The sequence below is a fragment of the Oryctolagus cuniculus genome, chromosome 3, assembly GCF_051225735.1.
Source record: "Oryctolagus cuniculus isolate XC-2025 breed Fujian yellow rabbit chromosome 3, ASM5122573v1, whole genome shotgun sequence".
NCBI lineage: Eukaryota > Metazoa > Chordata > Mammalia > Lagomorpha > Leporidae > Oryctolagus > Oryctolagus cuniculus.
Window position 1 is genome coordinate 181,129,409 of NC_142869.1, and position 24,275 is coordinate 181,153,683.

Genomic DNA, 24,275 nt, shown 5'->3' on the forward strand with positions numbered 1-24,275 from the left:
GAGGAGAAAAAGAAAGCTTGAGAGGCTTCAATACCACCCTTTGCAGAGAGCTCAGAGCAAGACCAGGGAGCCCCCGTGGAGACAGCTGAGACCAGGGCTGCGTGCAGCCTGGCCAGGTCTGCCTGCAGGTGCACCACAGCAGGCTGTCTCACCCAACACCCAGGAGTCTTTAGGTCTCCTGCTTCCTCGTTCTGCGACTCTGATGAGGGTGTCACTGTGTTCAGGGGCACAGTGCCTGCCCTGGGTTTATGTGCAGACAGGAGGTGTCTGTGCAGGGCTGTGGTAACTGCTGGCACAGAAGTACACAGATGTCTGCGAGGGGACAGCTGACAGCAGCATGAGGGGGAACTCCTCTGTGCTTGGTCTGGACGCGTTGTACCCGTCGGGAACGTCTCCTTTCTCAGGGGTGCCTTGGCCAGCTGAGTAATAGATGAGCTTCAGCCCCAGCCCTGGGTCCTGGCGGTACCAGTACATGTAGTCATAGTTCATATCCTGGGCACAGCTCAAGGTCAGGCTCTGTCCTGTCTTTAGGACCTGGAACTTGGGGCTCTGAGTGACACCAGCATTGGCTGGACCTGCAGAGGAGGAAGAAGCAGATGTTGTAGCCCCCGTGGAAAGGCTTGTCCCTCGGGCCTGGAGAGCCCTTCCTGGACTCACCTGCCAGCAGGAGACAAAGGACCACACAGCTCAGGGGACCCACACTCATGGCAGGAGCGGGCGGGACAGCGGGCTCTTCTGGTCCAACTGCTGACAGAACAGCAATGGGACACTTGTGGGAGTCATTCTGAGCCTGCTCTCTCCCTGCCTGGGACCAGAGGCTTCCTGTCACCAGGGGCCACGCCCCCTTCCCCAGATGGCCCAAACCAGAGTGCACAAGGAATCAGCTCAGGACAGGAAGAATGGATCTGAGCCAACACCAGTCTGTAAGTTTTCTTTGACGCTTTGGTGCAACAGTTTATAACTCCATCTATATTTTATTACAGTACAATATCATTTCTCATTTTAAAAGATTTATTATTTTTCGAAAAACAGAGTTACAGAGAGGAAGAAACAGACAGAGAGAGGGAAGTCTTCCAACCACTGATGCGCACTCCACATGGCTACAATGGCCAGGGCTGGGCCAGACTAAGCCAGGACCCAGGAGCTTCTTCCGCGTCTCCCACATGGGTGCAGGGGCCTTAGCACTCGGGGCATTTTCTACTGCTTTCCCAGGGTATTAGCAGGGAGCTGGGTTAGAAGCGAAGCAGCTGGGACTCGAAATGGCACCAGTATGAGATGCGGGTGACACAGGTGGAGACTTAACCCATCATTCCCCACTCTTCTACTGCTTTATTCAGCTAAACATTTCTGTGGTCTCAAATCTTAAGGAAAATGTTTTAGCCCATGGTGCCTTTGATTCCATTGATGTCCTCTGCCTCATGATTGTCTCTGGCAGCTGGTCTCCAAGGCGCGGCAGCACGCACTTCAGCACTTAAGGGGTCGTTTGCTCAGTTCCTTCTCAATTCCCTGACAGTCAGGACACCTGCCAGGTACAGCCTGGGCACCTCCATACCCACGCAGGGTGCTTGCTCCCCAAGGATGGTGCTTCCGCTGCAGAATCGCCCCCCACAGGAGCCTGTCCCCTGGGACTTTTGGTGGCTGTTCAGTTGAGAGATGACCCATTGACACAAAGGTGTGTGGATGTGTAAGCACCGTGGGAAGAGGTGGCCGACTCCAGGGAAGGAGACATCCTATGCTAGGGGACTGGCTCCTGGGAGGGAAAGCTGCACTTCAATTAAGAAATGAACACGGGGCCGGAACTGTGGCACCAAAAGTGACAAATACCACATGGGTTCATTTCTATGAAGTATCTCAGTACTCAGACCTCAGAAGCAGAGAAGAGTGGTGGTTGCCAGGAAATGGCAGGGGAGGAAGGCAGAGTTCCTGTGCAAAGGTGTGAAGTCCAGGTATGCAGCAGGAGCCAGCTCTGGTCACCTGCCAGAGGACACATGCCTGTAGATGACACAGTGCAGGGCAGATGTGAGGCCCAGCAGCTCGGCCCCTGGCTGAGATGCCTGCCCCTCATCTGAGGGCCTGGGTTTGATTCCAGCTCTGCTCCCGTCTCGGCTTCCTCTGACGCTTCCTGGGAGGCAGCAGGTGACGTCTCACGTCCTTGGATCCCTGCCGCCCCTGTGGGAGCCCTGAATTGAATTCCTAGCTCCTGGCTCCAGCCTAGCCAAGGTCTGGCCATTGCAGAAAATAAAATGAAGTGAAATCGAGTATAGTAAATAAAATAAAATGAAAAATGCAGTATTGTTCACGTAAAATGCTAAACAGAGTGATAAATCTCAAATAATCTTGTCACAAATACAAAATAAAAAGTTGTCCACAGAAGTTAAGCAGAAAAAGAGAAAGAAAAGAAAGCAAAGTTATTTAATTCATAAACTAAGTAACTAATTCTAGTCCAGAAAGAAAGATATATTTTCAATTATTTAATTTTTTTTCAGTTTCTATTTTATGTCAGCAATATGTTACGTGAAGTAAGGAATTTACAAGTATGTTCATTAAACAAACAGAGGAATTTAGGAATCAGAGTGGGGTGTATTTCTTTCCCCTACGCTTGTTGGCATCAGGTCCAAGAAGTCTGCATTTACCCATCAAATCTCCCAATCCCTTTGCTGTGTAGCTGAGTTTAGGAAGTGCTGGGATCAGTTTCCTGGGAAGAGCTGTGTGGTCCCAGAAGGTGGTGGATCTGGGGTTGAGGGTCAGACACTTTACCAGGGGCATCTCTGGGAAGCTGGGAGCCCTTCCTGAGGAAGACAGGACATGTTGTGTGCTTGGAGAAGCACCTGACGGGTCCTCAGAGGACTGTTCTGGGACCAGGGTCAAGAACTCCAGGGTTTTCCATTGTGCAGCTGGTATTTGATGATGTTCCCAAGTGGGTGCAGTGGTGGGGTGATACCAGTTGCTAGAAGGCCTTGCTTTACGGTTTCTGTGTGCCCAAAACTTAGAAAGAGACAGAGGACAGTTCATGTTGCACGGAACATGACTTAAACGTCTGGAATTTGTCCTTTTTTAACCTCCTTGGTTATGGTCTGTGACCTTGACTTTCCAGAATGTCAGTTCCTTCTCCCTCAACTACATAAAGCAAACTTTTGGGTTTGAGAGTCCACTTCACACTATTATCAAACAAGCGTGACCTACACATGATCCTCCCTGCCTTACGTAAGAGTTTCAGCCATCAAATCACAAATGCCCATTCTTCCCCGGTGGTGCACTGAGAGGACATTCTGGAGCACACCGTCCAAGGTAGCCCCTGCTCTGACCAGATGTGTTGGTCTGGTGGCCCTACCCTTGAGTGGCTGCAGAGCTCCAGGTGTCACTTTTCACCACATAGAAACCAGTTTTCTTGCCCCTGCGTGGCTTGTCTCACAGCTGTGTCAGCTGAGGCTGCTCCACACTGGGAGAGGAGGTTTGTGCACAGAGCACTGGGGACTCCGCGGGGCTGTGCCAAGCTGCTGGCACAGAGGTACACAGCCGAGTCCTGCAGCTCCAAGGCGCTCACGTTCATTTCAGAGCTAAAGTCAGAAAACTGGTGAGCTGAGAACCTGCCTGAGACATTTCCTTTTGAGGTCTGTGACTCTCCGTAATATTCAAAGAGGAACTGGAGTCCCTGGTCCAGGACCTGTTGGTACCACAACACACGGTCGTGTCCAGAGTGAGGGGTACATCTCAGCGACACTTGCTGCCCTCATGTTTGGATCAGGTGTCTTGGTGTCTGTGTGACTCCTGCCTCTACAAGGCCTGTGGGAAAAGCAGATGAAAAGGAACACTGGAGAGAATCTTGGTGTGTAAGCCCAAGGGAGGTGGAGGAGTGAGGAGTCGGGGAGCACCCTCCTTGTCCCCAGGGCTCACCTGCTCCCAGGAGACAAAGCACTGCCCAGGGGAGCAGCCTGGAGCCCATGGTGCAGAGGAGGAGGGAGGCAGCGATGTTTCCTGTGCTTATGAGTCACTGTCTCGTGTAAGAGCTGGTCTTAGTCTGTCTCTTCCTGACTGGGGACCCTCCTGTGATGTCACTGTCCTGACGCCGTCCTCCTCCAAACCTCCTGAGTCCAGTGCCCTGCAGGCTGCACACAGGAGCTCTGGCATAAGCAGATGCTGCTCTGATGAGGCAGTTGCTGCTCAGGAAGCCGCATCTCCCTCTGCCCAGCCCCTCCCACCTGCTGCTTGCAATGCTGTCTGCTGGAGCTCACTCAGCTGCTCCTTAGAGGAGTACAAAGAGCCTGTGATCAAATCCCCTGTGTGGGCTTTGCTTGATGCTGGGTTCACACCAAGGTTTCTCTGTCTTCCTCTCCCTGCATTCCCCTTCTCTACCTGAGTGCCCAGTGATGCAAAGTCACCAACACAGAGCCCTTCTGAGCTGGTGGTAGAGTCCAGATTGTCTATAACTTATGAGGTTAAAGATTCCTCAGACACGGTTAGACACTTTGGTGAGCTCACAGCACAGGGTGAACCATTGTGGGATGTAGTGCCCTGCATAGGTCAAGTTTATCCTTCCAGATCACCCTACCTGCAGTGGCTACCCCAGGAGATCACATTAACTGCTTCCTCTTCCTCTCCCTCCCTGGTGAACTCAGCTTATGGTGGGCAAGGGCAGGAGAGGAGGAGGAGGCAGGAAAGGCAACTGCTCTGGTTCTCAGTATCCATGCCCCGGACCCCTTCCTAATGGCATGCATGTCATAGCTGCTTTTCTCTACCAGATGTCACAGAACCATGTACTCAGCCTTATCCCAAAGTCCTGTTGGGGACCCACATCTCCTGCAGGGACTTACGACCACCTCTCCTCATTGCCAAAAAACTAACAACTTTTGTTAGTCCCTTTACCCTTCATATTACAGTGTCATCATTCTCCCTTCTCAACTCTGCCGGAATCCTAATAGACGTCACAAGGGGAAAATGAGAACTATGTCATGCAATTTGTCTCTAAAAAACCCACAAACTCTAACATTCTCATCAGAACTAACACATTTCTACCATTCTGCAATTAGCAATGACAGACTTCTAACATTGTGTATTTGTCCCACACTTTATCCTGTCACCAGTTGCAGGACTCTTGGGTAGACTCCACATCGAGGCTGCGTGACCAGTGCAGCAATAAACACACAGTGCAGACACCATCATGCTGTGCTTTGACTGGAAGTTCCCATATCAACAGAGAAACTGGCTTCCATGATGGATGCTGCTATGCTTGTTCAACAAGTGAACACCCTTGTAAGCACTCAGCACACCATCTCAGGACAGAGATTCTGGTCGTGGTAATTGGAAACAGAAATATGAAAACCACAGGACTCAGAGTCTGAGCATCCTAGATTTGTGCCCTCAGGAGTCTTTAGGTCTCCTGCTTCCTTGTGCTGGGACTACGATGAGGGCGTCGCTGGGTTCAGGGGCACAGTGCCTGCCCTGGGTTTATGTGCAGAGAGCAGGTGTCTGTGCAGGGCTGTGGTAACTGCTGGCACAGAAGTACACAGATGTCTGTGAGGGGACAGCTGACAGCAGCATGAGGGGGAACTCCTCTGTGCTTGGTCTGGACACGTTGTACCCATCGGAGACCTCTCCTTTCGCATCGGTGTCACGGCCAACTGAGTAATAGATGAGCTTCAGCCCCAGCCCTGGGTCCTGGCGGTACCAGTACATGTAGTTATGGCTCATATCCTGGGTACATTTCAAGGTCAGGCTCTGTCCTGTCTTTAGGACCTGGAATTTGGGGCTCTGAGTGACACCAGCATTCGCTGGACCTGCAGAGGAGGAAGAAGCAGATGTTGCAGCCCCCGTGGAAAGGCTTGTCCCTCGGGCCTGGAGAGCCCTTCCTGGACTCACCTGCCAGCAGGAGACAAAGGACCACACAGCTCAGGGGACCCACACTCATGGCGGGAGCAGGCGGGACAGCGGGCTCTTCTGGTCCAACTGCTGACAGAAGAGCAATGGGACACTTGTGGGAGTCATTCTGAGCCTGCTCTCTCCCTGCCTGGGACCAGAGCCTTCCTGTCACCAGGGGCCACGCCCCCTTCCCCAGATGGCCCAAACCAAAGTGCAAAGGAAACAGAACAGGAAGAATGGATCTGAGCCAACACCAGTCTGTAAGTTTTCTTTGACAATTTGGTGCGACAATTTATTATTCCATGTATATTTTATTGCAGTAATGATATCATTCTTCTTTTCTAAAAGATTTATTATTTATTCGAAAGGCAGAGTTAGAGAGAGGGAGAAACAGGCAGAGAGAGGGAAGTCTTCCACCCACTGATTCACTCTCCACACGGCTACAATGGCCAGGGCTGGGCCAGACTAAGCCAGGACCCAGGAGCTTCTTCCATGTCACCCACATGGGTGCAGGGGCCTTAGCACTCAGGCCATTTTCTACTGCTTTCCAAGAGTAGTAGCATGGAGCTGGGTTAGAAGTGAAACAGCTGGGACTCAAACTGGCACCCGTATGAGGTGCAGGTGTCCAGGAGGAGAGTTAACACATCAATCAACACTAATCTACTGCTTTATTGAGCTAAACATTTCTGTGGTCTCAAATCTTAAGGAAAATGCTTTAGCCCCTGGTGCCTTTGATCCCGTTGATGTCCTCTGCCCCATGATTGTCTCTGGCAGCTGGTCTCCAAGGCTCGGCAGCACGCACTTCAGCACTTAAGGGGTCGTTTGTTCAGTTTCTTCTCAATTCCCTGACAGTCGGGACACCTGCCAGGTACAGCCTGGGCACCTCCATACCCACGCAGGGTGCTTGCTCCCCAAGGATGGTGCTTCCGCTACAGAATCGCCCCCCACAGAAGTCTGTCCCCTGGGACTTTTGGTGGCTGTGCAGTTGAGAGATGACCCATTGACACAAAGGTGTGTGGATGTGCAAGCACCGCGGGAAGAGGTGGCTGACTCCAGGGAAGGAGACATGCTATGCTAGGGGACTGGCTCCTGGGAGGGAAAGCTGCACTTCAATTAAGAAATGAACACGGGACAGCACTGTGGCGCCAAAAGTGACAAATACCACATACACGTTCATTTCTATGAAGTATCTCAGTACTCAGACCCTCAGAAGCAGAGAAGAGTGGTGGTTGCCAGGAAACGGCAGGGGAGGAAGGCAGAGTTCCTGTCCAAAGGTGTGAAGTCCAGGTATGCAGCAGGAGCCAGCTCTGGTCACCTGCCAGAGGACACGTGCCTGTGGATGACACAGTGCAAGGCAGATGGGAGGCCAGCAGCTCGGCCCCTGGCTGAGATGCCTGCCCCTCATTTGAAGACCTGGGTTTGATTCCAGCTCTGCTCCCGTCTCGGCTTCCTCTAACACTTCCTGGGAGGCAGCAGGTGACGTCTCACTTCCTTGGATCCCTGCCACCCCTGTAGGAGCCCTGAATTGAATTCCTGGCTCCTGGCTCCAGCCTAGCCAAGATATGGCCATTGCAGAAAATAAAATGAAATGAAATCAAGTATGCTAAAATAAAATACTATAAAAATACAGTATTTTTATTTAAAACTCCAAACACAGTGATAAATCTCAAATAATGTCATCAATATAAAATAAAAACTTTTCAACAGAAGTCCAGTAGAAAAGGAGAAAACAAAGTAAATTCATTTAATTCATAAACTAAGTAGATATTCAAGGCCAGAAAGAAACATATTTTTTCAATATTTTAATTTTTTTAGTTTCTATTTTATGTCAACAATATCTTACCTGAAGTAAGGAACACAAGTATGTTAATTAAACAAACAGAGGAATTTAGGAATAAGAGTGAGGTGTATTTCTCGGTGGCTTGTCTCACAGCTATGTCAGCTGAGGCTGCTCCACACTGGGAGAGGAGGTTTGTGCACAGAGCACTGGGGACTCCGCGGGGCTGTGCCAAGCTGCTGGCACAGAGGTACACAGCCGAGTCCTGCAGCTCCAAGGCGCTCACGTTCATTTCAGAGCTAAAGTCAGAAAACTGGTGAGCTGAGAACCTGCCAGACACATTTCCTTTTGAGCTCTGTATCTCATTGTAATAATAAAAGAGGAACTGGAGGCCCTGGCCCAGGACCTGTTGGTACCACAACACACGGTTGTGCCCAGACTGGGGGGTACATCCCAGCGACACTTGCTGCCCTCTTGTTTGGATCAGGTGTCTTGGCGTCTGTGTGACTCCTGCCTCCACTGGGTCTGTTGGAAAAGCAGAGGGAGAGAGCACTGGAGAGAGTCTTGGTGTGTAAGCCCAAGGGAGGTGGAGGATTGAGGAGTCGGGGAGCTCAGAGAGGGGGCACCCTCCTTGTCCCCAGGGCTCACCTGCTCCCAGGAGACAAAGCACTGCCCAGGGGAGCAGCCTGGAGCCCATGGTGCAGAGGAGGAGGGAGGCAGCGATGTTTCCCGTGCTTATGAGTCACTGTCTCATGTAATAGCTGGTCTTAGTCTGTCTCTTCCTCACTGGGCACCCTCCTGTGATGTCACTGTCCTGACGCCGTCCTCCTCCAAACCTCCTGAGTCCAGTGCCCTGCAGGCTGCACACAGGAGCTCTGGCAGAAGCAGATGCTGCTCTGATGAGGCAGTTGCTGCTCAGGAAGCCGCATCTCCCTCTCCCCAGCCCCTCCCACCTGCTGCTTGCAATGCTGTCTGCTGGAGCTCACTCAGCTGCTCCTTAGAGGAGTACAAGAGCCTGTGATCAAATCCCCTGTGTGGGCTTTGCTTGATGCTGGGTTCACACCAAGGTGTCTCTGTCTTCCTCTCCCTGCATTCCCCTCCTCTCCCTGAGCACCCAGTGATACAAAGTCACCAACACAGAGCCCATCTGAGCTGGTGGAGGAGCCCGGCTGTCTGTAACTTATGAGGGGAAAGATTCCTCAGACACAGTTAGACACCCTGTTCAGTTCGCAGCACAGCGTGAGCCACTGTGGGATGCAGTGCCCTGGGTAGGTCACCTTCATCCCTCCAGATCACCCTGCCTGCAGGGGTTGCCCCAGCAGATGTCATTAACTGCCTCCTCTTCCTCTCCCTCCCCAGTGAACTCAGCTTATGGTGGGCAAGGGTAGGAGAGCAGGTGGAGGTAGACTGCCCTGGTTCTCAGTATCCATGCCCCAGACCCCTTCCTAATGGCATGCATGTCACAGCTGCTTATCTTCACCAGAGGCACAGAACCAAGTACTCAGCCTTCTCCCAAAGTCCTGTTGGGGACCCACATCTCCTGCAGGGACCCACGTCCACCTCTCCTCATTGCCAAAGAACTACCCACTTTTGTTAGCCCCTTAACCCTTCATATTACAGTGTCATCATTCTCCCTTCTCAACTCTGCCGGAATCCTAATAGACTTCACAAGGGGAAAATGAGAACTATGTCATGCAATTTACCTCTAAAAAACCCACAAACTCTAACATTCTCATCAGAACTAGCACAGTTTCTACCATTGTGCAATTAGCAATGACAGACTTCTAACATTGTGTGGTTAGCATTGTGGAGTCATCAGAAGCTCTGAGAAATATGCAATAGGAAAATGCAGTGTGGCTGGGGAGGCAGGACCTGTGCAGCGTCCTCTGAGGAGTCACTCTGCATCCGCCCCGAGACCCCAGCAGCGGGCATTTGCTTCACACACGTGGTGGACATGCGATGCTCCCTCTGGATGCCCTATTCAGTGCACACCCTCTGACCCCCGTTTTGCCCATCTCTGTTCCCTAAAGAATTAACTAGAGGCATAACTGCCTTTTATAGGAGGCTGCACAGTGGCAAAGAACAGGTGAGATGGGGTCAGATGCTCTGGCCAATGGAGGGATGCTTACACTGTGATATCAGACATGGAGCATGTCAGCGGTAAGAAGAGAAGGGAGTACGAGTGTGGAAATGTAGACGAAGTAAATAGAGGAATGATTGATTGATATATGGGGTATGGGCAGGTTTTCCTAGAATTGGCACTAGCCATTAAAGACAATATTTATAAACTAAACTCTATAAAAGAAAAAGAATTTGAATTAAATTTCAGTTCCTCAGAAGGCACGGTTAACACGTGAATAGCAAGGCATGCTGGGAGAAGACAGACCCAGAAATTTCCTGACACTCACAAGGGATTCTTGGAAGGGGCTCTGCGTGGTGGACACTGCGAAGCCTCCACCAGCTGCCATTTTCGGGACAAACTCTCCTACCCCTGAGCACTTGTGCCCTCGTGTTCACTAAAGGGGAAAAGCCTAGTTGCCAATGTAAGGAGACGCCACGCTGACAGCAGATGGATGTCATACGAGCAGATGCTGGGCAGAGAGGGATGCTAGATTGTGACTTAGAAAGTGGAGTGTTTTCAGCTGAGGCCAGGAATGAACAAGGTGAGTACTGGTGTGAACAGCAGGCCAGGAGACAAAGGGAATTACTGTTATTTTGGGGACAGGAAAGTTGTCCAGGAATGGACATTAACCACCCCTGTCATCCTGAGGAGAGAAACATTGTGTTCTGTCACTAACTTTCAGACAAGTGAATCCGGGTCCAGTGACACTTCTCAGGCAGCTGTGAATGACTCAGCACCCTTCTGATAAAAAAAAAAGTTAAACTTCATAAAAAAAATTTGAATTAACTTTAATTCATCAAGAGGAAGTATTTAAAGTGAACAAGTAGGACATTCTGTGAGAAGAAAGACCCAGTAATGTCAGTGGATTAAAGACTCCCCTTGAGGGCTGGGAACTCAGCGTAGCACTTGTCACCCTTTGGAGACTGTTGGAGGTCCTGGCTTCTGACTTTAGCTTGACACAAGCTGAGCAAAGTCACATCAAGTGTTGAATGCCTTCTCCTACACTCACACGATGGTGGACCTCAGTTCATACCAGGATCTGGCTGGGCAACATCTCTCCTACGGAGATCCTGTCGAGGCGAGTGTGCGAAGAGCCTCAGGAAGGGCAGATTTCTCTGCTGGTGGAGACGTGGCCTCGGGCAGGAGAGTCCAGCTCAAGTCCATGGCTGTGTGCTTGGGAGGGAGCAGCCTGCTGTGCAGTGCCTTGGACTCACTGCTGCCCAGCGGCACAGGGAGGTCTGGTGGGTGCTGGCCGATTCCACAGTCCGAGGGAAATGCTCCCTCTTATTTCTGGGGACCCTGTACCCTTCTGTGGCATCCCCTTTGGCAATGCTGCCAGTAGTGTTCTGTATCTGGGATCAGTATTGGTACCAGAACATTGAGTCATGTTCATGCACTGAGAACCCTGCTGGGTCATCTTTCTTCCTGGGTCAGTGACTCAGTGTCTTGGCTTCTGAGATCTCTGCCATCCCTGGGATCTATAGGAGAGGCAAGCAGAAGGTGATCTCAAGACTTCAGAAGTAGTGGGCATCCACGGAGAAAAGAGAGAGGCTTGAGCCAGGACTCTCCATGACCAAGGTTAACTGGGTCTCTCAGTAGACAAGAAATCACCTGCTCCCAGGAAACTAAGAATCACACAGGAGAGTGTGAAGGCCCTGGCAGCATCAGGGCAGTGGGGAGCTCTCCCAGCTCAAGGCTGGTGTCTCAGGACTGAGAGCTGCAGCCGCCAGGCTCCCCTCTCATGGAAGGCAGGTGGAGCTGTGGCGAGGACCTCATTCCCCACCCCTGCAGGTCCTCCCTGGCTCAGCAGGCTCAGCCTCTCCTGGAGGTTGTTGCACAGCAGGCCTGCGGGGAGGTGAGGTGAGGGGTGACCCCTCCCTAGAGGGCAGGTCCCTCTCTCCTGGTTCCCCTGTGTTTTGGAAGCTGCTGCTCTCTGTCTTCACCTGCCCCTCAAATCCACGATCCCCTGGCAAAGGTATTCCACTGTGGATCTCATTGAAGGGTTAGGGACCCTCCCCTCTTACACAGCTGTAGGTGTTGAGCTAAAACCCAGAACTTCAACATCTGACAAATATGTGTCTCCCCTTTTCTGTCATCCCTGCTCTCCCACTCTTCCTAGATACTGCAGTGGCTCTGCAGCGCCATCTTTTGGTCAATAAGTGAAAGTTTTCTCCCTGTCTATTTTCCATTTGTTTTAATCCTAAGGGATACAAGGAACAGAATGGATGATGAGATTATCATCAAGATGGGCCCAAACTTGTAAATAAAGAAGTAAAATGGGAATTTAAGAAGGGGATAGGATTTTTATCTATCTGTAAATAAATAATTGTTTAGGGATTGGTGTCTACAGGGACAATAAAATTGCTTCTAACTAAGTTCCGCATAGGGCATTCTACACAAAATGAGTGACTTCTATAGTGCACAACTGCTGATAGTTACGACAGGAGGGAAGGACCATGGCCCATGAGTTCTGCTCCTCTGAGGTCCCTGTGGTCCACTTCACTGTTCTTTGTTGTGCCCCATCTCCTGGAGGGCATCACCTCTCTCCTTGCAAGTCCCAGGATGAATGGCGCATCGCTCTGTCAGGATCACCTGGTCTCTGACTCTGGTGCTTTTCATTAGGTTAGAGAGAAATGTGGTGTGCTCAGTGAGCCTTAATGCCTCTGTTATAGGATGTGTCAGGCGACCCTCCACCATTTTTATGATTGATTTATTTATTTGCAAGGCAGAATTACAGAGAGATAGAGGCAGGGAGAGAGAAGTCTTCCATCTGCTGGTTCACTCCTCGGACTGCTGGTTCACTCCCCAGATGGCTGCAACAGCCAGAGCTGTGTCCATCTGCAGCCAGGAGATTCTTGATCTCCTATGCGGGTGCAGGGACCAAGGACCTGGGCCATCTTCTACTGCTTTCCCAGGCCATAGCTGAGAGCTGGATTGGAAGTGGAGCAGCCAGGACTTGAACTGGTGCCCATATGGGATGCTGGTGCTGCAGGTGGCAGCTTTACCCACTGCACCACAGCACCAGCCCCAGGTGACCACTTGTAAAAATTTGCTGATTTTTGCTGTTTCTTGTCCTGTCACAGCTTGCATCCAGGCTGAAGAGCTGTGCAAATGACAAGATCTCTGGACATGTAACCTCAACAACCTTCCCAAGTGTCACAAACTTGAAGGACTTTGCTCTTGTAGGTGAGACTGTAGGTGAGATCTGGAGAGAAGCAGAAAGCAAAGCAAACACTCTAAAAGATCCTAAAGGAATCTTGGGAACCCACATACCACGACCAATCTGCTACAGATATTTCATGGACCAGTTGACAACTGTGGTTGTTCAACCCTAGGCGTCAGGGCTTGTCCTGTTACTATGACCAAGGGTCACATGGATGAAGGCCACAATATTAGCAGATACGGCCTAGGAGGAAAGTCCCTGGAAGGATATTCCCAAGACAGAATTCCTTTCTGTTCCCTGCCTTCACTCCCAATCAGGTGACACAGGGCAAGTGACCAGCAGTGTTTCATGATGGCGCACTGAAAATGACACCAGGAGGGCTGGGTGTTTAGCCTCGGGACAAAGACACGCATGTCCCATATCAGCACACCTGGCTCTGGCTTCTAGCAGCTTCCTCCTAGCGCAGACCCTGAGACGCAGTGGTAATTTGCTCAAATAAATCAGTTCCTGCCACCCACGCGGAGTCCTGGATTCACTTCCTGGCTTCCTGCTTGGGCCCAGCCCAATCCTGAATGGGAAATGTGGGAACTTGTGCAATGTCCTGCTGGACATTAAATAAATACATAAATAAATACAAATAAATAAACAGTTTAGAACAAAATATTACCAGAATAACTTCCATCCAAGTAAGAACAGTAATCTCTGTGGAAAGTAATTTTCATGTTCTTCACAATCACAATTTCAGATCAGTGAATCTGGGGCACCTGACAGTCCTCCACCAGTCGTGTTGAGACTAAGGCCCCTTTGTCATAGCTGGGTCTGGGGCTTTCTGTCCCAGGCTTGACACTGAGCCATGTCTGAGGACACCCAGAAACACAGAATCCGTAGTCAAATCAGCTCTGACATAGCTTGGGTGTCACACACACAAGCTGCAGCTTCACCCACACTGGGGACGATGATTATATTGCAATATAATATTTACATTTATAATAATTACTGCATAACCATCTATATCACTATAATGAATAAATACAAAAGGAAATGGAATTTCTTGTGAAAAAAAAAACCCCTCATCTTTAGAGGAATAATTTAGAATAAAGACACTGGGGCTGCAATTAATCCTCAATTTCTAGAAATCTGATTTTCTAAGGGGACAAAAGTGGGACTAGGAGCAGTAGTGAAAGCATCGTGAGTCTGGCTGGAGCAGTGGAAGATGACAGATGAAGAAAAGCAGGTGGCTTACCTGGCACATGCAATGAGGTCTAATTACTGTCGGTGTGGAGTTCATCGATGATCGTCACACGGGCGGCACAGACCCTCACCTCCCACAGGAGGACGGAGCTGATGCTGTGTGGACACAACCAGCAATGGAGTCAGGACAGCAGCGGCTTCAGGAGAGAGCTGAGCCCTCCCAGGCACAGACGCCTGCTCCCTGCCCACCACCCAGCCCGTGTGTGTGCAGCAGCCCCAGTCTGCAGATCTGCAGAGCACTGCGTGTCCCGGCCCTGAGCGAGGCTCCCGCTGACTGCACTCTGTGCCCTGTGGTGCTGAGCTGGCTCTGGGACCCCAGCAGCTGGTGCACCGTGATGGTCCCCACTCAGCACTCTGACAGCCAGTGTGCCAGGAGTTCCTCATGGTCACCTCCTGAGAAGGGGTGGCGGGGCTCCAAATCCACTTCTGTCCTTTGAGCCATGAAGATCAAAACACCCTCTTCTTAGGGTCTCTAAGAGCTGCCCTGAGACAGAGGATGAGGTTTGTGAGCAGGTGGGAGGTGGCGGCACCACGCTGTGTCTAAGCTGCTGGCACAGAGGTACATGGCTGAGTCCCCGGGCTGTGCAGGCTGGATCTTCAGGGTGGAGGAAGATCCCCCAGGCCTCTCAGTGGAGAAGTGGGCACCAGGCAGCCCTGACTCGTCTGCTGGTTCTTTACCTTGGAAGTACATCATCAACTGCAGGCCTTGCCCTTGGCTCTGTCGGTACCAGTAAAGGGTATAGTGACCAGACTCTGGATCACACGTGAGAGTGACATTCTGTCCCCTCCCTGTGACCCTGTGCCTGGGGGACTGGGAGACTCCAGCATCCGTGTGTTCTGTGGAGACAGAAGTTGGGAACACAGTTGGAAATCAACTGTAGTCCTTACGACACACACAGACACACATGAACATACGTGAACACACGCACACACACATGTGCACACCACAGCAACGATGCAATGCATGGTGTCTGAGGACTCACCTGCCCCCAGGAGACAGAGCGCTGCCCAGCAGAGCAGCCTGGTGCCCATGGCCGTCGGGGCAGGATGGGAGCTTCCTGCAGAGCAGTCCTGTGGGCAGGAGAGAGGAGGAGGAGGAGGGGCATCCCTTGTTCTCAAACACCACAAACGTGGTGACATCACTTCCTCTGTCAATCCCATGACCTCACAGGGTTCATTTATGTGTATTTGTGGGGCACCTTTTTATAACATTGGTGCATGGATCAATATCCATACAGCTCCACTGCTTACTGGGTATTGGGGTCTCATGTGGAATCCCTGAGTTTCTGTTTTCATTCAACTATCACTCCTGTTTCTGCTGTGTCCTGTCATTGAAATGTCGGTGTGAAACACTGGAGGATTTCCAACTGGAACATCCCACCTTTGGTGTGTGTATTTCAAATGGTTCATTTTTGTGCTCAGTATTTTTATTGTGTTTTGTTTTCATATTCTTAGTGGTGGGAGAGCATTAGTCTGGTGTTGATCTGTGGCATTCCCAAGAGCTGTTGACTGAGAGTGGAGAACTTCAAGAGTCCACAAGTTTTGCAAGTGTCTCCAGGCTACGTCTCCAATGCATGAGTCCAAGAACTGTCTGCTGCACCACAGGTTGCTAAATAAATCCACAGCTTAGTCTCTAAGTGCTATAGAGTGTTCTCAGGGCAGTTTTAGTATAAGCTCCAGAATGGAAACTGAGTATCTCTTCTCCTTTTAATTATACCATCTCCAAAATTAGAATTTGTAATACCATGTAGCCATGTTATGTTCTTCCTGTTTTTCCAAGTGGAAATATGTATAATGTATATAAATAATATAAAATATAAATCTTAGGTATTGTCCTTTTTCCCCCTTGTTTTCCAATCCCATACTGAAATAAATAGCTTCACTCTCAGAATTATACATGTAGAGTTTATACTAATTCACAATCAACATCATGCCAAGATAATTTGTAATTTTTATCATGATAATTAAAATATGTAACATGGAACCTTCACATTCCCCAATTTTTGAAAGTGTACAGTCTGGTCACTGCAGTCACATTGTTGTACACACACAGCTCTTAGACTTTTCCTTCTTGTGTGACTGAGATTTTACACCCACTGACCAACATTTCATATACCTTACCTCCAGCCCAGATCCCACCATTCAAGTTTCTTGCTTTATGAATTTGACTGTATCACCCATATTTACAAACTGATATTTAGAAATTGTATCCTGTTATGGGTCTTCAAAAATATTCCTGGAGTTAGTACTACAAAAAAGGGCCAAGGACTTGAGTTATTTCCTCTGTTTTCCCAGCCCATAACAGAGAGCTGGATAGGAAGTGGAACACCCAGGATTTGAACTGGCACCCATATGGGATGCTGGCACTGCAGGTGGAGGATTAACTTACTGTGCTACGGTGCTGGCCCCAAGATATATTTTATTTATTTGAAAGGCAGCATGCAATGAGAGGACATTTTGGAGCACAACGAGCAAGGAAGCCCCTGCTCTGACCAGATGGGTTGGTCTGGTGGCCCTACCCTTGAGTGGCAGCAAAGCTCCAGGTGTCATTTTTCACAACATAGAAACCAGTTTTCTTGCCCCTGTGGTGGCTTGTCTCACAGCTGTGTCAGCTGAGGCTGCTCCACCCTGGGAGAGGAGGTTTGTGCACAGAGCACTGGGGACTCCGCGGGGCTGTGCCAAGCTGCTGGCACAGAGGTACACAGCCGAGTCCTGCAGCTCCAAGGCGCTCACGTTCATTTCGGAGCGCCTGTCAGAAAACTGGCGAGCTGAGAACCTGCCAGACACATTTCCTTTTGCATTCTGTGACCCTTGGTAATATTCAAAGAGGAACTGGAGGCCCTGGCCCAGGACCTGTTGGTACCAAAACACACTGTTGTGCCCAGAGTGAGGGGTACATCTCAGCGACACTTGCTGCCCTCTTGTTTGGATCAGGTGTCTTGGTGTCTGTGTGACTCCTGCCTCCCCTGGGCCTGTGGGAAAAGCAGATGGAGGTGAGCAATGGAGAGAGTCTTGGTGTGTAAGCCCAAGGGAGGTGGAGGATGGAGGAGTCGGGGAGCTCAGAGAGGGGACACCTTCCTTGTCCCCAGGGCTCACCTGCTCCCAGGAGACAAAGCACTGCCCAGGGGAGCAGCCTGGAGCCCATGGTGCAGAGGAGGAGGGAGGCAGCGATGTTTCCTGTGCTTATGAGTCACCGTCTCGAGTAAGAGCTGGTCTTAGTCTGCCTCTTCCTGACTGGGGACCCTCCTGTGATGTCACTGTCCTGACGCCGTCCTCCTCCAAACCTCCTGAGTCCAGTGCCCTGCAGGCTGCACACAGGAGCTCTGGCATAAGCAGATGCTGCTCTGATGAGGCAGTTGCTGCTCAGGAAGCCGCATCTCCCTCTCCCCAGCCCCTCCCACCTGCTGCTTGCAATGCTGTCTGCTGGAGCTCACTCAGCTGCTCCTTAGAGGAGTACAAAGAGCCTGTGATCAAATCCCCTGTGTGGGCTTTGCTTGATGCTGGGTTCACACCAAGGTGTCTCTGTCTTCCTCTCCCTGCATCCCCCTCCTCTCCCTGAGCGCCCAGTGATACAAAGTCACCAACACAGAGCCCATCTGACCTGGAGGAGGAGCCCGGGCTGTCTGTAACTTATGAGGGGAAAGATTCCTCAGACACAGTTACACACTCTGGTCAGTTCTCAGCACAGAGTGAGCCACTGTGGGATGAGGTGCCCTGGGTAGGTCACATTTATCCCTCCAGATCCAGCCTGCTGCAGGGGCTGCCCCAGGAGGTCACATTAACTGCCTCCTCTTCCTCTCCCTCCCCAGAGAACTCAGCTTATGGTGGGCAAGGTCAGGAGAGCAGGTGGAAGTTTTCAGCTCAGAGCAGCACTTGACAGCTTTGTGGACACTCGGAGGAGTTCCAAGCTCCTGGTGTCAGCTTGGCACACACTGAGCAGAGTAACCTTCAGTGCTGACTACATTTCCACACGCTCTGCGCTGTTGGACCTCAGTTCACACTACGGGTCCTGCTGCCCCAGGTCCCTCCAACAGAGATCCTGTGGGAGAAGTGTGGGGAGAGCCTCAGGAAGGGCAGATTGCTCTGCTGGTGGAGACGTGGCCTCGGGCAGGAGAGTCCAGCTCAAGTCCATGGCTGTGTGCTTGGGAGGGAGCAGGCTGCTGTGCAGTGCCTTGGACTCACTGCTGCCCAGCGGCTCAGGGAGGTCTGGTGGGTGCTGGCCGATTCCACAGTCCAGGGGAAATGCTCCCTCCTATTTCTGGGGACGCTGTACCCTTCTGTGGCATCCCCTTGGCAATGCTGTCAGTACCGTGCTGTATAATGGATCGGTATTGGTACCAGAACATGGACTACTGTTCATGCTCTGAGAACCCTGCTGGGTCATCTTTCTTCCTGTGTGTAGTGATTTCGTCTCTTGGTGTCTGGGGAATCCAGCATCTGTGAGACCCGTAGGAGAGGCAGTCATTAGGTGACCTCAAGACTGGAGAGGTGGTGTGACTGCAGAGAAAGGATAGGCTTGCAGCCAGGACTTGCAAACATTCACAGGATTTCTCAGTAGAGACAGCAACGCACCTGCTCCCATAAACCAAGGATCACCCAGGAGAAACGTGCTGCACTCAGGGCAGGGTCAGGGCAGCAAGGAGCCGTCCCCATTCAAGCTGTGATCTCAGGACTGAGAGAGCTCTCACACTCCTATCCAATGGACAGAGGGGTGGGGCTGTGATGTGCTCCCCCAGCTGCAGGTCCTCCCTGGGAGGGGGTGGCACAGCAGGACTTGCCAGGGGGATGGAGGGCACCAGGGATGCTCTCACTCCAGGGCTCACCCTCCTCTTTGTTTCTCATGTGTTAGGAGGCAGTTGTTCTGCCCCTCACACCCAGTGTGCCTGGTCAGATTGCTCAGCTCTGGATCTCCTTCAGCCTAGAGCCCTCCTCACGTGTTGCTTTGTGGTAGTGGTTTAGCTGTAACTGAAAATTTCAACCCTGGAAATAGGGGATCCAAGCTGATGGTTTCCTTAACCCTTCCTTTCCCAGACTCTGCCTGAATACCTCAGTTCCACTGGCATTGAAGCGCCACCTTGTGACCAAGAGGTGAGGTTCTTCCCTGTTTCTCCTACAAAGGTCCTGGGGCTCAGGACAGACACGCCAACATAAATTAATTCCATAATCACACTACTGCAGCTGGGTCTTCAAACTCACTATCTCATGGCCCAGAAGAACAGCTTTCCAACTCCAAAGACCAGAGCTGCGTCTCTCTTCCCACAGTGAGCTGGGCTCTGCCCTGGTGTTTGCTCCTCCTCAAATCCCATGCACCAGCCTGCTGCTCCCTGTGTGTGGAGCACCGTCTCAAACACAACGTCACCTCTGCTTCCTTCAGAAGCCCAGCGCAACTGACACCTCCCTCCCTCTCGGTCTGGTCACCTGCTTTTCACATGCTGCCCCTTTCATTTCATTCAGAGAGAAATTGAGGGTGGACAATGAGCCCCATTGCTTTCGTGGTAGGATGTGTAAGGCACCTACTTCTAAGAGCTGGTCAGTTACTGGTGGCACTTCTGCTTCCACAGGTTGTATCTGGGGAGAAGAGCTAGGCAGTTGAGGTGACTTGTGGACGTAATGAAATCACAACACCTGCTCAGGTGTTGCAAGCTGGAGGAAATGTGCTTGTACATAAGACTGAAGGTGAGACTGTAGAGTTACAGAGAACAAAGCCAAGGCTCTAAAGTATTCCACAGTACCTTGGGAAGACACAGCCCACAACCAATCTGCTGCAAATATTTTAGGACCAGCAGTGACCACCACGCTCTCTGTGTCCTTTTCAAACGTGAGTACCAGGACTTGTGCTGCTTTTGTGACCAGAGAGCAGGTGGATAAAGGCGGCAAACACTGGAGAAAAGGTCAGGAGGAGTTGCTGACATTCCAAGGACAGAGATTTCCCCTCTATTCCCCCTGGGTGACACAGTGCTACTGACCCTGGAGTGATTCAGGATGGCACAATTCAAATTTCACCAGGAAGGCTGAGTGTTTTGCCTGGAGGTACCAGCCAGTGTGGCAGGAGTTCCTCATGGTCACCTCCTGAGAAAGGATGGCAGGGCTGCAAATCTACTTCTTTTTTTTTTCTTTTAAAGATTTATTTAATTATTGAAAGTCAGAGTTACACAGAGAGAGAAGCAAAGGCAGAGAGAGAGAGAGAGGGAGAGAGAGAGAGAGAGAGAGAGGTCTTCCATTTACTGGTTCACTCCCCAGTTGGTCAAAATGACCAGAGCTGGACAAATCTGAAGCCAGGTGCCAGGGGCTTCCTCCGGGTCTTCAAATGCAGGTGCAGGCGCCCAGGCACTTGGCCATCTTCTACTGCTCTCCCAGGCCAGAGCAGAGAGCTGGATACGTGCAGCCAGGACTTGAGCCATCGTGCATAGGAGATGCCTTCACAGCAGTCAGAAGCTTTACCTGTTGTGCAACTGCACAGGCCCCTAAATTTGCTTCTGTCCTTTGAGCCATGAAGATCAAAACACCCTCTGCTTAGGGTCTCTCAGACATGCCTGGAGACAGAGGATGAGGTTTGTGAGCAGGTGGGAGGTGGTGTCCCCACGCTGTGTCTATGCTTCTGGCACAGAGGTACACGGCTGAGTCCCCGGGCTGTGCAGGCTGGATCTTCAGGGTGGAGGAAGATCCCACAGGCCTCTCAGCAGAGAAGTGGGCACCAGGCATCCCTGACTCGTCTGTTGGATCTTTACCTTGGAAGTACATCATCAACTGCAGGCCTTGCCCTTGGCTTTGTCGGTACCAGTAAAGACCAGCATGACCAGACTCTGGGTCACACGTGAGAGTGACATTCTGTCCCCTCCCTGTGACCCTGTGCCTGGGGGACTGGGAGACTCCAGCATCCGTGTGTTCTGTGGAGACAGAAGTTGGGAACACAGTTGGAAAACAGCTGTAGTCCTCACTGACACACACAGACACACATGAACACACATGTACACACGCATACACATAGGTGCACACCACAGCCACGATGCAATGCATGGTGTCTGAGGACTCACCTGCCCCCAGGAGACAGAGCACTGCCCAGCAGAGCAGCCTGGTGCCCATGGCCGTCGGGGCAGGATGGGAGCTTCCTGCAGAGCAGTCCTGTGGGCAGGAGCAGAGGAGGAGGAGGGGCGTCCTTTGTTCTCAAACACCACAAACGTGGTGACATCACTTCCTCTGTCAATCCCATGACCTCACAGCGTTCATTTCATGTGTATTTGGGTAATTGATTTTGCTACCTGTCTGCTGCCTTTTAACGACGTCCGTATATGGATCATTCCTTCTGCCCCTGGACTGTCTGGAAGCTGGGGTCTCAGAGTGACTGTCCGCGTTTCTGTTCTCATCGACAGTCGCTCCTGTGTCTGCCGTGTCCTGTCAGGGGCTCTGTGAATAGGAAACACTGGAGGGGGAACTCACTGTCTTCCCTGAAACCCGGGGTCTAGTGTGGTCCCCTGTTTCTGTTAGAGCCACCTCCGTTCTCTGAATCACACATGTTCAGAATGACTATCACATTCCATTGGTTCCTTCACATTTTGAGTCTCACTTTTTTCCTTTGGGATCTTTACCTGCCTTTCAAGTAGAATTTTGATGGGACTGATGCTGTGGTGTGCAGAGGGCTATGTTTCTGCCTGAGGCCGTGGCTTTTCATTTGAGTGCTGGTTTGCATCCTGGCTGCACCTCTTTGGATCCAGCTCTCTGCTATGGCCTGGGAAAGCAGTAGAGGTTGTCCCAACTGCTTAGGCCCCTGCACCCATGTGGGAGACCCAGAAGAAGCTCCTGGCTCCTGGCTTCGGATTGGCCCAGCTCCAGCTGTTGCAGCCATTCAGCGAGTGAACCAGCGGATAGAAGATCTTTCTCTCTGTCTGTCTCTCTTCAAATACTCTTCAAAGTATCTTCAAATACTTAGGTACATTTTAAGGACAATTTTAAGGAAATAGTTTTGGAAATGCTCAAGTCCTTTTGCTTGTTGTCTTTGTGAAGGATCAGAGAATATCATCTTATTAGGAGAGAGTTTGAGAAAGTCAGCCATATCTTTCTCAGAAAAAGTACAGTGAGTATTCACCAGAGAATCCTTCTCCAACACCACAATGGTCCTGCTCATTTCTTTCACCAAACAATGGCAATTATGCAAGAGTTTCTGTGCCGGCTTTGTGGCACAGTAGGTAAAGCCACCCACGGCACTGTCGCATCCCACGGGCGCATGTTCTAGTCCAGGCTGCTCCACTTCTGATCCAGCTCCCTGATGATCTGCCTGGGGTGGCAGCAGAGGATGGCCCAAGGCCTTGGGCACTCTGCACCCACGTGGGAGACCAAGAAGGTCCTAGCTCCTGGCACCAGCCTATTCCAGCACTAGTCATTGCAGCCTTCAGGGGAGTGAAGATTTCTCTCTCTTTCTCTCTCTAACTGCCTCCCCTCCTCTTTCTCTAGTCAAATAAAAAAAGAAAGCGTTTCAATGGGACATCATTAGGTATTCACCTTGAGTTATATCTGGCTTCTCTTGTCTTATTTTTGCTTCCTAATCTTAAAATCTGTAAAGGGATGTTTTTCTTTAGTTGATAATAGACAAGAGACCACATGGGCATGGCCCAGTTCTCAGGATCTCAGTGCATCTGGGATGGACTACATGGCTGGTATCATTGCTGACAAAGGGTCTTGAGTGGAGGAGGTTACATTCAGAAATGAATTTTAGTTTTCAAAATCTTTTTCCTTATTTTATCTTCAATGATCTATTTCCAGTATTTCATATTCGGGGGTAAAGAGTGACATTTCCATACACATTTGTGATGCATGACAATCAGATCAGGGTAATTGGCATGTAATCATCAGAGATTTACCAAATCTTCACCTTTAAAAGATTGAAAATCCTATTAGTTATTTTAAATATACAATTAGTTGTTGCTAACCAGAGTTACCCTGTGTGCTATAGAACATGAGAGGTTATTCTTCCTATCCTACGTCAGTCCTGTACTAGTTAACCTCCTCACTCCTTGTCTCCCTCACACTCACCTTTCCCAGGCTCTGGTAACCAAGTTCCACTCTCCCCCTCTGTGAGATGAACTTGGTAGCTTTGACACATAAGAGGGAACATGTGGAATTTGTCTTGCTGTGTCTGACAGTTCACATAACACACTCCAAGTTGATCAGGCAGCAGTTCGTCTTTATCCCATTGTGTATTTGTCCCACACTGTCTTTATCCTGTCACCAGTCGAAGGACTGTTGGGTAGACTCCACATCGTGGCTGTGTGACCAGTGCAGCAATAAACACACAAGTGCAGACACCATCATGCTGTACTTTGACTGGCAGTTCCCATATCAACAGATAAACTGGCTTCCATGATGGATGCTCCTATGCTTGTTCAACAAGTGAACACCCTTGTAAGCACTCAGCACACCATCTCAGGACAGAGATTCTGGTCATGGTAACTGGAAACAGAAATGTGGAGACCACAGGACTCAGAGTCTGAGCATCGTAGATTTGTCTACCACTGGTCAATAGAAGAGTGTTATTGAGGAAAAGTATTGCATCTACGAAATATCTAAACTTATGTAAGAGGAATGTGATATCCATCAGTTAGACGTCTCTATGACAGGAAGGAGTAAGGTCAGGAGGGGCTGGTGGACTTACAGGAGTGGAAAAGCATGGGGCCAGTGGGAAGAACAACCAGGTAGGGCCTGGGGAGGAGGGTCCACATGGGGAGGGGCAGCAGCAGACATCATCTGAGTGTTGAGCCTGAGTGAGAATCCTTGAAGGAGAAAGCAGTGTGATCCAGGAATGACAAGAATATGGATGTGGTGCAGTTGCAGGTCCTGTTCCAAGTCAGGGAGTTCAGACGCAGCCAATGGGGAGAGAAGCAGAGGAGTCTCCATCACCACCCTTTCCAGAGAGGTCAAAGCAAGACCAGGGAGCCCCCGTGGAGACAGCTGAGACCAGGGCTGCGTGCCGCCTGGCCAGGTCTGCCTGCAGGTGCACCACAGCAGGCTGAGGTCTCACCCAACCCCCAGGAGTCTTTAGGTCTCCTGCTTCCTAGTTCTGTGACTCTGATGAGGGCGTCGCTGGGTTCAGGGGCACAGTGCCCGCCCTGGGT

At 50.7% G+C, this 24,275-nt stretch overlaps 1 long non-coding RNA gene and 2 gene segments (V, D, J or C); all 3 read right to left on the reverse strand.

Annotated features, from left to right (window-relative positions):
* Positions 1–231: 231 nt before the first annotated feature.
* Positions 232–882, reverse strand: LOC149127634 (T cell receptor beta variable 6-5-like). The segment is given in 2 exon segments: positions 232–575; positions 658–882. Coding segments are annotated over 2 exon segments (378 nt in total).
* Positions 883–3,942: 3,060 nt separating this feature from the next.
* Positions 3,943–6,187, reverse strand: LOC149127635 (T cell receptor beta variable 6-5-like). The segment is given in 2 exon segments: positions 3,943–5,774; positions 5,857–6,187. Coding segments are annotated over 2 exon segments (378 nt in total).
* Positions 6,188–8,031: 1,844 nt separating this feature from the next.
* Positions 8,032–16,015, reverse strand: LOC149127636 (uncharacterized). 3 transcript variants are annotated; one of them, XR_016231818.1, is made up of 4 exons: positions 15,153–16,015; positions 14,848–15,006; positions 14,162–14,265; positions 8,032–8,158 (listed from the first exon to the last, which is right to left on the reverse strand). It is a non-coding gene; the product is annotated as an uncharacterized LOC149127636 (long non-coding RNA). The 3 variants fall into 3 exon arrangements; XR_016231817.1 differs by lacking the exon at positions 8,032–8,158 and adding an exon at positions 8,337–11,233 and having other exon boundaries at positions 15,153–16,014; XR_016231816.1 differs by lacking the exon at positions 8,032–8,158 and adding an exon at positions 8,337–12,960 and having other exon boundaries at positions 15,153–16,014.
* Positions 16,016–24,275: the final 8,260 nt, after the last annotated feature.